The sequence below is a fragment of the Callorhinchus milii genome, unplaced genomic scaffold (genome assembly GCF_018977255.1).
Source record: "Callorhinchus milii isolate IMCB2004 unplaced genomic scaffold, IMCB_Cmil_1.0 Scaffold22, whole genome shotgun sequence".
Lineage (NCBI taxonomy): Eukaryota > Metazoa > Chordata > Chondrichthyes > Chimaeriformes > Callorhinchidae > Callorhinchus > Callorhinchus milii.
Window position 1 is genome coordinate 9425677 of NW_024704763.1, and position 17895 is coordinate 9443571.

The following is a 17895-nucleotide window of genomic DNA, read 5'->3' on the forward strand; positions in this document are numbered from 1 at the left end:
TTCCCCCAAAACTTCACTTCCAAGTCGGTTTTGTACCAAGGTTTGCAAGTAATCCTACGTTTAAAAAGCCTGAAGCCCTGGTGGCAGTGAACAGACCGTTCAGACTGTGCTGTAGACAGCTGCACCAACACATTCTCCTCCCCCTTCAGCAACACTTGGTCCTGGATTACCTCCAAATGCTGGCTACAGCCCTGATTCAGCAACTAACAGAACAATTCTGCTAGCATAGCCTGTTTACTTGATCTTGGAAACTGTGCCCAACTGACTCGGCACAGTTTTACTTCATAGCTTTCCATACGCAGGACACCAGATGCCACCTTGAGGAAAAGAACGATATTGTGCTAGAATTGAAGCTAAGATGGAAAATTCAGAACTACGCATTTATATTTTGTACAGAAAAATGCTGTAACTCGAAATTTCTAGACCGGCCATCTACCATTCACTCAATACTAAAAAAAATTACAAGTGACTGCTGCACAATTTAAATAAAAAATGTATTGGCGTCATAGAAACAAGAGCCCAAAGTAGAGAGGAAGCATCAATTTGCACTGTGAAATTTTAATAGTTTATTTTGCGCTACAGTGGCCTTACATTCAGGTCATTGATCATCCAACAGGCTTCCCTTTGAACAACAAACTGAATAGCAATCCTAAGTTATTGGATATCTGAAGCTGTACAATAAATCGAGAAAGACTGAACTCTGCTTCCTGAGCAGCATTTAGCTTACCCTCTGTCGTAATCAAATATTATTGAGAGTCAGAAAGTCCCTACTCCCTCCCAGTTGAAAGATGCCACCAAACAACAAATTCAGTGCAGCACTAAAACTCTTCAGGTATTCTAGATTAGACACAATTCAATAGAAACCAAAAAAAAGGGCAAATCAATACTAAGTTTAATACAGCAACAAATCTAAATCGAGTTTAAGTGAATAGTAAGCACATTTACACAGAGTTAATAGTCTAACTCTGCGCGATTTCATAGCAGAATGGTCTATTTTGGGAGATTGATACTTGCATTTGTAAAGCATATTAACATCTCAAAGCACCTTGCAGGAATGACTGTAAATGGTCAATGTAGGCAAACATTGGCCAATTTGCATACACCGATGATCCACATACAACCAATTTTATTTCATAAACAACCACGCTTATTTGGGGATTGTTAGCCAGAACACCTGGAAAATCTCCGTCTTTTCCAAAGAGGCCATGGGATCTTTACCATCTACCCAAGAGACCTTTGCTTAATGTCTCATTTACAGGATGGGGATCGCTGACAATGCAGCACTATCTCAGCACTGCACCAGAGTGAGTGTCAGCCTAGATTGAGCTCAAAGGCCTGCATGCTAAGGTTGTCACTGCAAGAAGGAATTAATACATTCAGAGCGAGGTGGGAAAGTGAAGGGAAGCAGGAGAAAAATTGAAAAATCAAGCAATGCAGATAGAAAACAGAACTTGCATTTATATAGCGCCCTTCATGCGTGTTAGCGTCCTGGAGCGCTTGACATTGGTGGAGTCTGACAATGAGCCAGGGGGAGAGGGAGGTGACCATAAGCACGATAAAAAAGTTCTTTAGGTGGGATTTGAAGGTGGAGAGGGAGGGGTTAAGCGGAGTAATTGAGCGAGAGAATTTCAGAGCGTGGTGGCTGAAGGCACGGCCACCAATGGTGGAGCTGAGGGGACGAGCGACAAACAGGAGGCCGGAGCCGGCCGAACGGAGGCAGCGGGTAGCTGAGTGGGAGGTAAGCAGGTCGGATAGGTACAAGGGCATGAAAGCCTTTGAAAACAAGCGAGAAGTTCTTGAAATGATACGTTCGGTAATAGGGAGCTAATGGAGCCTGGCAATGTGTGATGAGGGTATGGAGTTTTGTGCGGGTGAGTATGCAGGCAGCAGAGTTTTTAATTAATTGGATTTTGTGTATGGTGGAGCTGGGGAGACCAGCAATGAGGGCATTGGAATAGTCCAGCCAGGAAGTGACGATGGAACGGACAAGGGTTTCAAAGTCAAAGTATATTCACAGATCACATATTGTTCTCCACATTCCATAGATCAGAAAATGTATTCTGCGCATCTACAATATGATTCAACTTCAGTTTCATTGCAGCTGATCTCAGCAACAGCGTTCCAGTTAAAGTGCAACATTTTAATCACCACTGCCAAATTCTGCCTTCCTATGCAAGAAAAGTCAGTACTGTACCACCTCCTAGTGCTGGAGACTAAAGAAAGTCGTAGAATCATAGATTATCACAGCCCGGAAGGAGGCCATTTGGTCCATCGTGCCTGTGCCGGGTCTTTGGAAGAGCTACCCAATTAGTTCCATCCTCTGTTCTTTTCCCCATACCCTAGCAATTTTTTCCTTTTCAAGTACCATTCCAATTCCCTTTTTAAAGTTGTTATTGAATCTGTTTCCACCCTGTCAGGCAGTGCATTCTGGACTGGAACAACTCATCATCCAAATAGTTGCACTTCAAGCTCAGCTACAGATCTTTGCCCCACAAAACGAATGTCAAGTTAAGGTCAATGTTAAAAATAGCCAAGGGATTTGGGACATCCTACACATGTGAAACACACTATACATCGGCAGAGTGAAACCTTGGGCAAGCTTCCTTACTCCACACGCCTGATAATAATCCTTCAAGAAAAAAAGCAATAATAAATTGGTCACTTCAATCCAAGACTGTTTGTGGGACACTGCTGTGCCAATTGGCTGCCGCATTTCGCCCACAAATATACAGTCAATTCACTTTATAGTATATTCTGTAAAGTGCTCTGAGACGTCTAAAAGACGTGAAAAGCGCTATATCAAACGCAAGGATTATTATTATACAAATTCAACTGTATTGTAAGGAAGTATGAAAGGACTACAGCTTGGGTCAGCTGAGATTTGGCGATTCTGAGCTCTACCTTCTAGACAACCCTCCCATGATTTGATGACATCAAAGACACTTTGATACCTCTTAGATACTCCCAAAGCAGACCAGTAGTTCATTACATCTTTCAAATACTCACCATTTGCAACCACATCAGGCTTTTTTTGTGTACAAGATTCTACCCAGTCCTAATTTAAATCCAGAAACATTCTTTCGGGAAGTGGTTTAGTATCTTTAATACACCATGTTATTACAGTGTTGGAGATTACCATTGTAGATTTGTATTTCAGCATGATCAGCTGCTGTAGCAATGCACAAGACCAGATCATAAATTAATATGGTCATTTTTAGACCATAAAAATTTACAATGCAGGTCATTTGGCCATTGAGTCTGCACCGGCTTTCAGAGCAAGTTGCACGTTCAATCCAACTGCCCTATTCTATCCCCATAGCGAGAAGACCTTGGTTCGATTCCGGTCAGGGCGAAACATTGGGCAAGTTTCCTTACTCCACGCACATGCCTGTTTATCAGGCAGTAAGTAGGAACGAGCTTGTTAGTCGATTGGCAGATTGCTTATATGGGGTAAAAATACCTTCAAATAATAATGTCACTCAATCCACAACTGTTTGTGGGACACTACTGTGCACAATTGGCTGCTGCGTTTCGCCACCAAATACAATCAATCCATTTTACAGTGTATGAAGTGGTTTGATATATCTAGAAGACGTGATAAAGCGCAAGGATTATCATCATTATCTTTTCAAGCCTCACTCTTTCACATGCCAGTCTACATCTCTCTCGAAATCCACAACGGACTGTGCCTCTACCACTTTTCTTGGCAGGGCATGCCATATCCGAACTATTGTGTGGAAAAAAAGCTCTCCTTTCACTGTTCTTGTGACTATCTAATTATATGTCCCCTAGTCGAACTCCCTACCAGTGGAAATAATTTCTCACTCTGTCAAAACCCCCTAAAATGTTGTACGCCTCTATCAGTCACCTCTCAATCTTCTCTGCTCCAATGAAAACAGACCCAACTTCTCTAATCCCTCCTCATAACTAAATTCCTTATTCCAGGTATCATTCTTGTAAACTTCTCTGGACATCTCAAAGGCCTCAACATCTATTTTTAAAGGGGTGCCCAAAACTGAAAGCAATGATTTGTACAAACTTATTGCTTTACGTTCATACTCTCTACCCCTATGTATAAAACCCAGAATACCATTACCTTTTTCCCCATATACTCCTTTCCACTTGATCAAGTACCTACCATTTAATATACATTTCCTATTTTCTTCTACCGAAATGAATCATCTCATAGTTTGCTTCATTAAGCTTCATCTGCTACTGTTCAGCCCATTACTCTAATCTACTGGGGACCTCCTGCAGTTCCTTGCCATCCTCCTCACTATTCAATGTACCTCCTAGCTTGATATCCTCAAATTTTGATACTGCAGCCCGTCAAAGTCATCAATATGTTGAAAAGAGGAGAGACATCAGTACAGACCATACTTCTTGGACATTGATGGGCAACAAGGGAAAGGCAATAAAAAATTTAAAAAACTTACAATCTCAGGAGTCCAACATGAAATATCGATTATTCCCAAAATTGCAATCTTCAATTTTTAGACCATTTTGAAAATATCCCATTATGAATGGAAACCAAAAAGGTGTTTTTTCTCTCTCTCAAGCCAAATATCCCTCAAGGCCATCAAGTTGTTAAACCCTTAAACTCTAGTGAAAAAAACTGGACTTACTATTCCTGATCAGGTTACATTTGTCTCACCTTATAGTAATACTATTAGTAGGAATGAGGTAGTGACCCATACAACACGAGAATCTGTTCCTCAATAGGAGTTGATGACTGTTTGCAACAAAATAGCAGGTCAAAGTTTGCTGAGGTTCCACTAGCATTTCATCTCTAAATGGTCTCAAAACAGTAGTGGCTTATTAAAACAGAAATTGACAAGGCACTTGACGTAGCATCTTTCACATCACAATCTCAAAGCACTTCACCCGATTTACTTCAAAGTGTAGTACTACTGTATTTTATAAGTGAAGATGGCAGCCAATTTCCGTGCAGACTCAGTGCTACCAATTGAGCCAGATTGACACCTAATGAAAGGTGACAAATGAGTTTGGTTGACATGAAGAGGAGCACTTTTAACATCTAACAACCAGTTTCCTTGGCACACCAATCAAATGATTAGGCATCTTTTGAGTAATCTGAACCCTAAATTTGTTCCAATAAATTGGATTTTTGTGTCAGCATGGTGCACTCTCACCTTCGAATCAGAAATTTGTGGGGTCAAGTCCAATGTCAGGACTTGCAATCAAATAGTCTAAGTGCCGGGAGGTGTTGCTTTGTCGGAGGGGCAGTCCTTCGGATAAGATTTTAAATCAATGTCCCACCTGCCTATTCAGGTCGACATTTCAGTTTCCATAGCACCATTCAAAAAGAGAAGGGTCCTGGTGTCCTGGCCAACAAATCTCCCGTATGAAACTGGGTCAATCACTCCACCCACCACTGTTTGTGAGAGATTGCTATGTGCCTAAAATATACAGTCTATCCACTTTACAGTATATCCTGTGCAGTGCTTCGAGACAGACAACATGATAAGGTGCTATATCAAATGCAAGAATTTATTTAATTTTTTGAACAAAGAGTTTGGGAATCGTAGTTCCATCTCAAGTGCTTCACATGGTGGGGGGGGGGGGGGAGATTAGTCACAAAGTGGTTAAAGTTGGGTTTTGAGAGCAATAAGGGAGTGGGTCAAGACTCCAGGATGGAGATTCAGCATGGTGGTAGAATGGCTGAAGCAGGCCAGTGTCTGCTGGGTGGAGGGCACAGCCAAGGCAGTAACGACAGGTGTGAAAGCATCTGAAAGATAGGATGACTCAAAGTGCTTACAGGATTTTACTGAATCTTGTCATTTGTGCATTAGCCACACAGTTCCTTGCACTCTCACCTCAGGATCAGAAGATTATGGATTCAAGTCTTACGTTGGGATGTCGCTCAGGCCACACTGGCCTGATGTCCAGGAGAGATTGCAACACTCTTGTTTCCGGACTCCCCAGCTTCTGTCTACACAAGCTGGAAACCTTCAAAACCTCGGCAGCCCAGGTCTTCTCCTGCACCAAGCTCTACACCCTCACTTGACTCCCATTCCCAGAACATGTTAACAGAAACAGCCTGGACTATGAGCTTAAACGTTTCAACATAAGACTTGAACTAATAATCTCCTGATCAGAGACAAGAGTGCAGCCAACTGAGCCAGGCTGACACACAAATGAGGAATTTGAAAGCCAAGAAAATGTGTGGAGGGGTTAAAGTGAAACAAAAAGATAATGGCAGATAGGCAATGCTGTGGAAGTGAGAGAAAGGAGAACAAGTGAGAGCCTGGATGAAGAGTGAGATCCTTCACTTGTACCATACTCTCTGTTCACTGTCAGTTATGACAAGTGGCAGCTCAGTAAGTTTCCAGAGAATACACACTTAAGTTTAAAAAAAAGCACAAATGAACTGTAGCATTAACAGCAACAACAAGATTGCATTTATAGAGCGCCTTTCACGTCGGGAGGACGTCCCAAGGCGCTGGACAGTTGGGTCGGGACCTGAGCAGGGGGGAAATGGTCAGGGTGAGGAGTGCGAAGGGAGGGAGCGAGGAGGGGGAAGAGAGTCGAGAGGGGAGCTGAAGGCTGAAGGTCAAAGAGAAAGGTCTTGAGACCGGCCTTGAAGGAGGAAAGGGAGGAAGCGGCGAAGGCACTGGGGGATGGAGTTCCAGAGCCTCGGGGCTGAGAGGCTGAAGGCCCGGCCACCGATGGTAGGGCGGTTGGGGTGGGGGATGTGGAGCAGACCGGAGACAGAGGAACGGAGGGTACAGGCAGGTAAGTAGGGGGATAGTAGGTCGGAGAGGTAGGAGGGAGCGAGGCCGTGAATGGCCTTGTAGGTGAGGATGAGGATCTTGAATTCGATCCTCTGGGGGATGGGGAGCAGTGGAGGCGAGCGAGGGCGAGGGTGAGGGCGAGGGTGGGAGTGATGTGGGCGCGAAGCCTGGTGCGGGACAGTACACGAGCTGCAGGACAGTACACGAGTTGCAGAGTTCTGAATGACCTTCAGCTTGTGAAGGGAGGTGACGGGAAGGCCGGCGAGGAGAGAGTTCCCTTGGATGCTGATGCTGTCAGTGCCTGAGGAAGGTTATAAATTAGTTCCAATAGGAACCAGTTGCAGATGTCTCAATGGCTTCGAGAAAGCTTAACTATATTACTGCCCGGGAGTGTACTGTGGCCAGTAGTGTGCTCGAAAATGCCTAATTTGCAACAAAAGCAAACAAAACGTCAACTCAGCATTAAGCAGTTAGATTTCTGGAATAGATGTTACTAACAAAAACACTCGACAATCAATCAATTTATGGTGCTATTAGCAAATATAAGGATTTTTATTATTACGTCACAGTGATCCAGAGATCTTCCCCAATTCCACAAGTGTCGGGTCCGTTTCAGGCCATACTGGAGAATGCATTGGGGGTCAAGCAATGGTTTCGAATCCCTGTTGGAGCCCCGGTCGGTATACATTACCTGCTGTGGGCCTTTAAGGGCTTTGTCTGCCATTACTCCACCTGAATTTTATGCTATTCCCCAATCTAAATTGTATAGCAATTCAGTGCAGTCTAACCAATAAAGATGAAAGCTAAACAAAATCAGGAGTGCACAGGAGTATACTGTGACTGGCTTAATGACATACTAGCCCTGGAATTCTTTCACCTGCATTGCTTTTAAGGTACTTTAGTAATCAGGAAGATACTTTAGCCACCACAATGGAAACTGAAGCTCAGGAAGCAACAAATCTAGTTTGCATTTTATTGGATACGTTACTCCCTGTGTACAGTAAGCACTTTCAAGAATAACTTCTAAAATTTGGAATCCTGCTGCTCAGTGGTTAGAGCACTCGCCTCACAAGCGAGAGACCTGGGTTCGATTCCCGGCAGGGCAAAACCTTGGGCAAGTTTCTTTACTCCACACGCTTGATAAAAATTCTTCAAAAAAATGATAATTGGTCACTTCAATCCATGACTGTTTGTGGGACACTGCTGTGCTAATGGGCTGCTTCGTTTCGCCCACAAATATACAATCAATTCACTTTGCAGTCTATTCTGTGAAGCGCTTTGAGACGTCGAGAAGACATGAAAAGCGCTATATCAAATGCAAGTATTATTATTATTATCAAATTACACCTCATTTCTAGATTGTTTTCATTCTCCAGCTATTATCTTGCATTTGCAATTGGTGAAAATGAAGTTAGGCATTGCCAATTATACCGAGAAAATTCACTGATTCAGGTATCATCCATTACCACGGTGGGGAGGGGAGTTTGCTTTGAGTTCATCTTTGGCACGGTTTTCCCCACAAATTTGACGAGTGACCGATGAGTTTGATATATGGCTTTTCTATTGACTTAAGTGTTGGCCTGTAGATTCTCTCCCCACCCATTCCCATTAAACATTGTTTCAAAAAAGTTTTCTTTCCACTTTCCAAAATGGAGAATGGTAGCAAGAATAAAAAGCAAGAAACCCAAAGTTAAAGATCAAACGAGATGAGGAAACAGAACAAAGTATTAACATTTTAATGAACACAAGACTTAAGTCATTCTTGTGGCCTGAGTGTTTCTTTCAATATTGGTAGCTTTCAATCTAGACGCATTTCACAAGCTGCATCTAATCATCACGTTGTTATATTCTCCTCTTTTCATGTTCTCAAAGTTCTATGCAGCCTGGGAAATACAAGATCAACAATACTACATGGCAAACATCTGATGTAGAGCAAGTAAAGCTTGCTCCAGCCTGCTTGCTAACATTGAACTAGCCCACACCCCTTTCCATTACGAGCACATCAACCTATCATTGGCTTCAAGATTAAGGCCCATTTAACAATGAATTGTGAATGGATTTGGCAAGAATCATATCCATTAAGAACAGCTTGAATCCAAACCTAGAACCTTGTATGTGTTCAGTAGGTCATTCAAATACTTAACCCATCTTTCATATACTGCACACTTATACTTAATGTTAATTAAATGACTTTTTGTTCCCTTTCCCCCTCCCCACCACTTAAGATTCTTCATGATGGAGAAATCCATCAAGTTACCTCCCATGATGTCCCGACGACCCTTGGTGATGGGAGTAGTGCACACTCCGGTGAAATCCAATGAGTTGTCTAACATAGCGTTTATTCTGCGGAAGATGTCAGCATTACTACAGGTAGACAAGGCTGGGGTTTCTGAACGGGGTATATCCCAGCAATCTTGTCCTCGGCCACTCTCTTCGTTCTGCAAGAGTATAAAGGATTGGATGGTTCAAACAAGAACTGCATTGGCACAATACCCAGACCTACTGCTTATAACTAATCAAAACCTAGCTTGATAAAATAATTTTTTTTCCACATCAAACTTCCAAGATATTTGTTTAACCTCTAATTCTGTTCAGTCAGGTAAAAAATGCATTAAAAAGGGTTAAGACAATGGTGCAGTTGGGAGAACAAAAGACAGAAGCTAATATTATATCATGTACTGTATTCAATGCATTAGAATTCTGAAAACTTTATTGCAACCACTAATGGAATAACCATTTTTTATTGTTAGTTTTCTTTAAGAGTTAAAGATAATTATAGCCATGGAAAGGGTTTTAACGTTCGTACATTCCAACCTCAAAAACAGTTTTAAATGACACCTTATTTCTAGGTTAATACTACTTGCTTGTAACATAAGGGTCTCCTATGGGTTACCAGTGTCAGGACCTCTCCCCCAACCCCCATGAGTTACAGTGTCAGGGTTCTTCTCTCCCACACCACACGAGTTATCAGTGTTAGGGCCTCTCCCTCACCCCGAAACAGGTTACCAGTATCAGGGCCTCTCCAGCACCCCACAGGTTACCAGTGTCAGGGTTTCTCTCTCCCCCTCCTCCACCATGTTACCAGCATCAGGGCTTCTCTCCCCCACCACAGCCCCACCCTGGGGTTACAAGTAGTCAACGTCTCTCCCCCCCCCCCATGGGTCATCAGTGTCAGGGTCTCCCCTCTGCCACCATTGGGTTACCAGTGTCAGGGCTCTCTCCCCATCCACCCCCATGGGTTACCAACGTTATTGCCTCTCCCTCCCCACCCCCCATGAGTTACCAGTGTCAGGGCCTTCACCCACCCCCATTGGGTTACCAGTGTCAGGGTCTCTCTCTTCCCCCCCACCCACCGCTATCAACGTGAAGGCATCACTGCCCCTCCCCCCACTGTGTCATTCCCCCATGGGTTACTAGCGTCAGGGCCTCTGCCCCACACATGGGTTACCAGTGCCAGGGTCTCTCTCTGCCCCCCACCACCCACTGTCAGGGCCCCTCTCCCCCCCACCATCCCCTATGGATTACTAGTGTCAGGGCCTGTGTCTCTCCCCCACTCCCCCAGTGTCAGGGCCTGTGTCTCTCCCCCACTCCCCCCAGTGTCAGGGCCTGTGTCTCTCCCCCACTCCCCCCAGTGTCGGGGCCTGTGTCTCTCCCCCACTCCCCCCCCTCCCCCCGTGTCAGGGCCTGTGTCTCTCCCCCACTCCCCCCAGTGTCAGGGCCTGTGTCTCTCCCCCCCCCCCAGTGTCGGGGCCTGTGTCTCTCCCCCACTCCCCCCCCTCCCCCAGTGTCGGGGCCTGTGTCTCTCCCCCACTCCCCCCAGTGTCAGGGCCTGTGTCTCTCCCCCACTCCCCCCAGTGTCGGGGCCTGTGTCTCTCCCCCACTCCCCCCCCTCCCAGTGTCGGGGCCTGTGTCTCTCCCCACTCCCCCCAGTGTCGGGGCCTGTGTCTCTCCCCCACTCCCCCCCCTCCCCCCGTGTCAGGGCCTGTGTCTCTCCCCCACTCCCCCCAGTGTCGGGGCCTGTGTCTCTCCCCCACTCCCCCCAGTGTCGGGGCCTGTGTCTCTCCCCCACTCCCCCCCTCCCCCCGTGTCAGGGCCTGTGTCTCTCCCCCACTCCCCCCAGTGTCAGGGCCTGTGTCTCTCCCCCACTCCCCCCCCTCCCCCTGTGTCAGGGCCTGTGTCTCTCCCCCACTCCCCCCAGTGTCGGGGCCTGTGTCTCTCCCCCACTCCCCCCCTCCCCCCGTGTCAGGGCCTGTGTCTCTCCCCCACTCCCCCCAGTGTCAGGGCCTGTGTCTCTCCCCCACTCCCCCCAGTGTCGGGGCCTGTGTCTCTCCCCCACTCCCCCCCCTCCCCCCTGTGTCAGGGCCTGTGTCTCTCTCCCCACTCCCCCCAGTGTCAGGGCCTGTGTCTCTCCCCCACTCCCCCCAGTGTCGGGGCCTGTGTCTCTCCCCCACTCCCCCCAGTGTCGGGGCCTGTGTCTCTCCCCCACTCCCCCAGTGTCGAGGCCTGTCTCTCCACCCCCCCCCCCCCCTCCCCCCCGTGTCAGGGCCTCTGCCCCCCCCCCCCCCCCCCCCCCCGTGTCAGGGCCTGTGTCTCTCCCCCACTCCCCCCAGTGTCGAGGCCTGTGTCTCCACCCCCCCCCCCTCCCCCCGTGTCAGGGCCTGTGTCTCTCCCCCACTCCCCCAGTGTCGGGGCCTGTGTCTCTCCCCACTCCCCCCCTCCCCCCGTGTCAGGGCCTGTGTCTCTCCCCCCCCCCCAGTGTCGGGGCCTCTGCCCCCAGTATCAGGGCTTCTCTCTCCTCCCCCCCGCGAGGTGGGGTGTGGGGGGGTTGGTTACCGGCGCCTCTCAGTCTGGGCTCGGGGCTGCTCGGAGCTGAGGGTTACCGGTGGGTGGCGGGAGGCCCTCTCGGGCCGGGCCGGGGGTTACCGGTGGGTGGCGGGAGGCCCTCTCGGGGCTGAGGGGCGGCGGGTGTCGCTGTCTGCGGGAGCCTCGCGCCTGTCAATCATCCACCGCTCGCGCCGCCAGACCCCACCAAGTGTCAGGGGAAAGCGGGGGTGGGGGGTTCCCAATGGCAGCTCGATATCTCCCCCCCCCCACACATAATCCCCTGACCGGGATCCCGGCTGTTGTGCCGCTCTCCCGCTCCCCCCTCCCCCCCCCCCGGGGATTGGGAATATTTTACGAGGTTTTGATTTAACCTCCAGTTGTCTGAGACCCCCCCCCCCCCCCCGGCCTTCAGCTGCCTGTTGACGAGGCCGGTAAACAAACGCACGTGGGCCCCGCGACACCACGTGCAGCAGCTCCACCACCATCAGCCCCACAGCCACAGCCCCACACAGCCCACAGCCCCCCCCCCCACACACACAGCCCCCCCCACACACACAGCCCCCCCCCCACCCACACAGCCCCCCCCACCCACACAGCCCCCCCCCACCCACACAGCCCCCCCCCCACAGCCCCCCACACAGCCCCCCCCACACAGCCCCCCCCCCACACCCACACAGCCCCCCCCCCACACCCACACAGCCCCCCCCCACACCCACACAGCCCCCCCCCACCCACACAGCCCCCCCCCACACCCACACAGCCCCCCCCCCACACCCACACAGCCCCCCCCCCCACACCCACACAGCCCCCCCCCCCCACCCACACAGCCCCCCCCCCACCCACACAGCCCCCCCCCACCCACACAGCCCCCCCCCACCCACAGCACAGCCCCCCCCACCCACACAGCCCCCCCCCCACACAGCCCCACCCACACAGCCCCCCACCCACACAGCCCCCACCCACACAGCCCCCACCCACACAGCCCCACCCACCCACACACAGCCCCCACCCCCCACACACAGCCCCCACCCCCCACACACAGCCCCCGCCCCCCACACACAGCCCCCACCCACCCACACCCACACACACAGCCCCCCCCCACCCACACAGTCCCCCCCACCCACAGCCCCACACACACACACAGCCACAGCCCACCCCCCCCACCCACACACAGCCCCCCCCCACCTACACACAGTCCCCCCACACACAGCCCCCCCCCACCTACACACAGCCCCCCCCCACCCACACACAGCCCCCCCCCCACCCACACACAGCCCCCCCCCACCCACACACAGCCCCCCCCCCACCCACACACAGCCCCCCCCCACCCACACACAGCCCCCCCCCCACCCACACACAGCCACCACCCACACACAGCCACCACCCACACACAGCCACCACCCACACACAGCCACCACCCACACACACACAGCCACCACCCACACACACACAGCCACCACCCACACACACACAGCCACCACCCACACACACACACACACACACAGCCACCACCCACACACACACACACACAGCCACCACCCACACACACACACACACAGCCACCACCCACACACACACAGCCACACACAGCCACCACCCCCACACACACACACACACAGCCACACACACACACACACAGCCACCACCCACCCACACAGCCCCCCCAGCCCAAAACACTCCCGCCCACCAACATGCACCCTATCACCCACCAACATGCACACCATCACCCCCTAACACAGCCCCCCAACATGCACACCATCACCCCTTAATACAGCCCACCCAACATACACCCTCATCACCCCTAATACCTTCCCCCAACATGCACCCCAATACCTTCCTCCAACATGCACCCTAACACCCCTCCCACAACCCCTAACACACAGCCCCTCCCAACACCCCCCACCAACATACAGCCCCCACCAACACACAGAGCAACAACTCCACCAGCACCCCCTGAACACACACCGACAACAACACCCCACCAACAAGCACCCTAATCACAGGCCCCCAACACACAGCCCAACACCACCTCGAACACAGCAACACCCCCACCCCAACATACACATATATATATATATATACACACACCCTCAAACATACACATATGTACATACAACCCTCCCAAAAACACGCATGTATAAATAAATACATATATACAAATATATATGTGAGTGGGAGGGTTGGATGTGAATGTATATTTGTTTCGGCAGGGGTTGGATGTTGTGTATCGCCATATATATCACAATCACACATACCTCCCATACAAACCCCCATATACAACCCCCTCCCCCCCCACACACACACACACACAAGCAGCCCCTCCCCCACACCACCACTACAATACACAGGTCACTTTGTCTGCCATTTTTACACCAACTCACCATATCCTTTCCACTCAGCCAACCCACCACATTGACTGGCTGCCCACGGACAACTAAATATTGGAATGGAGTCCACTCTCTTCATAGTTTCTGGTCGGGTTCCTGAGCCAGGCGGGGCCACAGTAGTCCAGGGCACTGCTGATGACGGCACATCGGCAGGACTTGGGAGGGCAGACCAATCAGTGGGGGCAGGGACACTTGCCACCAGCTCCTGCTAACCCTGCAGGCCAAAGCTCTGACAGGCAGGGTGGTCCGAGCTGGAGAAGCAGCAGGAAAGCTTGGCAGACAGCATTATCAATGGCAAAGCTATGTGGTTTTAGGTTAGACTCCAGCAGTTACCCCAACACACACACTCCGAGCTGCCCAACCTCCATCTGACCAAAACAGATCCTCTACACCAGTCAGGTCTCTATTGCCATGTCTGGGTCACTTCACACCATCACAGGGTCTGCAATTTCTTTCCCACAGTGACAACAGCTCCCAGGTGGTTCAGTACTCCCCACATACCTAACTGTAGAACTCCATCCCCCAATATAACAACAACAAATTACATTTTCACAGCCATTTCACATGTCCGGAGAAGATTTACAGTTAAGGATTTGCACCTGAGCTGGGGTTTGGAATCAAGAGAGGTGGAGGGTAAATGGAGGTGAGAGGGGAGAGGATAACTGGTCAAAGAGGCAGATCTTGACATAGGCCTTGAAGGAGGCAATACACACAATTTGTGCAGTAGTTTGTAATTAATTCAGCCCCCACAAGCTTAGCTTTGACCCCTCCAATAATAATCCCTCCAAAACAAAACAATAATAAATCGGTCATTTTCAATCTACGACTGTTTGTGGGACATTGCTGTGTGCAATTGGCTGCCGCGTTCGCCCACAAATATACAGTCAATTCACTTTACAGTCTGTTCTGTGAAGCGCTTTGGGACGTCCTCCCGACGTGAAAAGCGCTATATCGAATGCAAGGATTATTATTATTACCGTAAGCAACTCACTCAGCCAAGCTCCACAGTCTTGATAGTTACCAACAACGTTCAGAAAACATTTCTGACTCCTTCCCCCCCCCACACAAAAGTAGTTTTTTGATGATTTGCACTTTTGCCGTGTGGTTGGATAAACAAATTACAGAAACTCGTATTTATTTAAAATAAAAATATATAAATAATTTGGTCGCTCAATCCACGGCTGTCTGTGGGACGCTGCTGTGCGCAATCGGCTGCCGCGTTTTGCCCACAAATACACAGTCAATTCACTTTACAGTCTATCTTTGAGACGTCTCGAAGACGTGATGAGGCACTATATCAAATGCAACAATTATTATTATTATTTCAGGCACCAAAAGTGGGATGAGGAAGGAGACATTATTATTATTTAAGATGGGGAACATCCGAGAGAGATGGACTGTATAAAAGCCTGAGGTTCATTAGATTAGAGCTGTTCTTAGCAGCAACTGCAAGGGTTCATTTCAGGTCAGGATGGACATGGGGGGGTGGACCTGGGGGGGGTGGACCTGGGGGGGGTGAGGGGAGGGTGGACCTGGGGGGGGTGAGGGGAGGGTGGACCTGGGGGGGGGTGAGGGGAGGGTGGACCTGGGGGGGGGGGTGAGGGGAGGGTGGACCTGGGGGGGGGGGGTGAGGGGAGGGTGGGCTGGGGGGGGGTGAGGGGAGGGTGGAGCTGGGGGGGGGTGAGGGGAGGGTGGACCTGGGGGGGGTGAGGGGAGGGTGGACCTGGGGGGGGGTGAGGGAGGGTGGACCTGGGGGGGGGGTGAGGGGAGGGTGGACCTGGGGGGAGGGTGAGGGGAGGGTGGACCTGGGGGGGGGGTGAGGGGAGGGTGGACCTGGGGGGGGGTGAGGGGAGGGTGGACCTGGGGGGGGGTGAGGGGAGGGTGGACCTGGGGGGGGGGTGAGGGGAGGGTGGACCTGGGGGGGGGGGGGTGAGGGGAGGGTGGACCTGGGGGGGGGGTGAGGGGAGGGTGGACCTGGGGGGGGGGTGAGGGGAGGGTGGACCTGGGGGGGGGGTGAGGGGAGGGTGGACCTGGGGGGGGGGGGTGAGGGGAGGGTGGACCTGGGGGGGGGGGGTGAGGGGAGGGTGGACCTGGGGGGGGGGGGGGAGGGGTGGACCTGGGGGGGGGTGAGGGGAGGGTGGACCTGGGGGGGGGTGAGGGGGGGGTGAGGGGAGGGTGGACCTGGGGGGGGGTGAGGGGAGGGTGGACCTGGGGGGGGTGAGGGGAGGGTGGACCTGGGGGGGGTGAGGGGAGGGTGGACCTGGGGGGGGGTGAGGGGAGGGTGGACCTGGGGGGGGGTGAGGGAGGGTGGACCTGGGGGGGGGGTGAGGGGAGGGTGGACCTGGGGGGGGGGTGAGGGAGGGTGGACCTGGGGGGGGGGGGTGAGGGGAGGGTGGACCTGGGGGGGGTGAGGGGAGGTGGACATGGGGGGGGGTGAGGGGAGGGTGGACATGGGGGGGTGAGGGGAGGGTGGACATGGGGGGGGTGAGGGGAGGGTGGACATGGGGGGTGAGGGGAGGGTGGACATGGGGGGGTGAGGGGAGGGTGGACATGGGGGGTGAGGGGAGGGTGGACATGGGGGGGGTGAGGGGGGTGGACATGGGGGGTGAGGGGAGGGGGACATGGGGGTGAGGGGGGGTGAGGGGGGTGGACATGGGGGTGTGAGGGAGGGGGGAATGGGACACACCAAACGCCACCTCCATAGGTAAGTTTTCCAGACAATTCCTGAACCATTCACAGGATTCAGGGCAGAGGGAGAGAGGGGGAGAGAGAGGGAAGTCGGGCACTGCGACATTAGCTCAGAGCCGTGACTCGCACTGATGGCTTTCGGAGCCAATGTCGCACTCCACCATTTCCAAACGCTGTGGAGATATTTACAGAGAAACTGCAAAAAATTCTTTAAACCATTTCTCTCTGGAAACCAGAAACGGGCCTCGTTAGGAGCTCTCACCTTCCCTCCTCCTCCCTCTCTCTCTCTCTCCCTCTCCTCCCCTCTCTCTCTCCCCCTCTCCTCCTCTCCTCTCTCTCTCCCCCTCTCCTCCTCTCCTCTCTCTCTCCCCCTCTCCTTCCCTATCTCTCTCCCCCTCTCCTTCCCTATCTCTCCCTCTCGCTCTCCCTCTCCCCCTCGCTCTCCTCCTCTCCTCTCTCCCCCTCTCCTTCCCTCGCTCTCTCTCCCTCTCCTCTCCCCCCTCTATCCTCTCTCCCTCTCCTCTCTCTCCCCCTCTCCCCCTCTATCCTCTCCCCCTCCCCCTCTATCCTCTCCCCCTCTCCCCCTCTACCCTCTCCCTCTCCCCCTCTATCCTCTCCCCTCTCCCCCTCTATCCTCTCCCCCTCTCCCCCTCTATCCTCTCTCCCTCTCCCCTCTACCCTCTCCCCCTCTATCCTCTCCTCCGTCTGTCCCTTCTCTCTCTTTCCTTTCTATCTGTAGCTCTGATTTCGTGACGCACTTCGTTAACAGTTACTGCAGTTTTTTTTTGCTTTGAGAAGAAATTGATTTACTTACCAGTGAGAAAGCCATAGTCAGCACTGCCGGTGATCCCCTCCTCCGGACACAGAGACACAGAGAGACTCCGCACAGAGAGAGAGAGAGAGAGAGAAATTGTAAATAAATTCCCACCCGGTGTCGGGAGGGGGAGAGGGAGGGATAAAGGAGAAAACCAAAACAAAACACCACAACACAAACTCTAAAAGAAACTGGAAATCAAGACGTTTTGCAACAACATTTGGCTCCTAAAGTGCTGTATTTATAGTGATTGGCGGTGTCCTGTCGGGTCCTGTCCTGACCAGAATGATGCACATCACAGACACCTGATTCCCGGCTCCTGGAGGTCCACCAATCTGTCCGCTCACCTCCCGCAGGGAGTCAGGGCCGAGAGGGGGAGAGAGAGAGAGAGAGAGCAGCTTTCTCACTCACAAATTACAGTGAGGGG

At 51.6% G+C, this 17895-nt stretch overlaps 1 protein-coding gene across 3 annotated transcripts in view; it reads right to left on the reverse strand.

Annotated features, from left to right (window-relative positions):
* The window catches only part of cpeb1a (cytoplasmic polyadenylation element binding protein 1a), a 36079-nt gene extending 18542 nt beyond the window's left edge, over window positions 1-17537 (reverse strand). For 2 of the 3 annotated variants that reach the window (XM_007908087.2, XM_007908086.2), the window contains exons 1-2: window positions 17469-17537; window positions 9013-9193 (exon numbers count right to left, since the gene is read on the reverse strand). In XM_007908087.2, the coding sequence (XP_007906278.1) occupies window positions 9013-9193; window positions 17469-17483 (196 nt within the window). In that variant the 5' untranslated portion in view covers window positions 17484-17537. Of the gene's footprint in view, window positions 1-9012; window positions 9194-11678; window positions 11748-17468 lie in introns of those variants that run through there. The other variant, XM_042343016.1, reaches the window with a different exon arrangement.
* Between the last annotated feature and the right edge of the window lie 358 nt (window positions 17538-17895).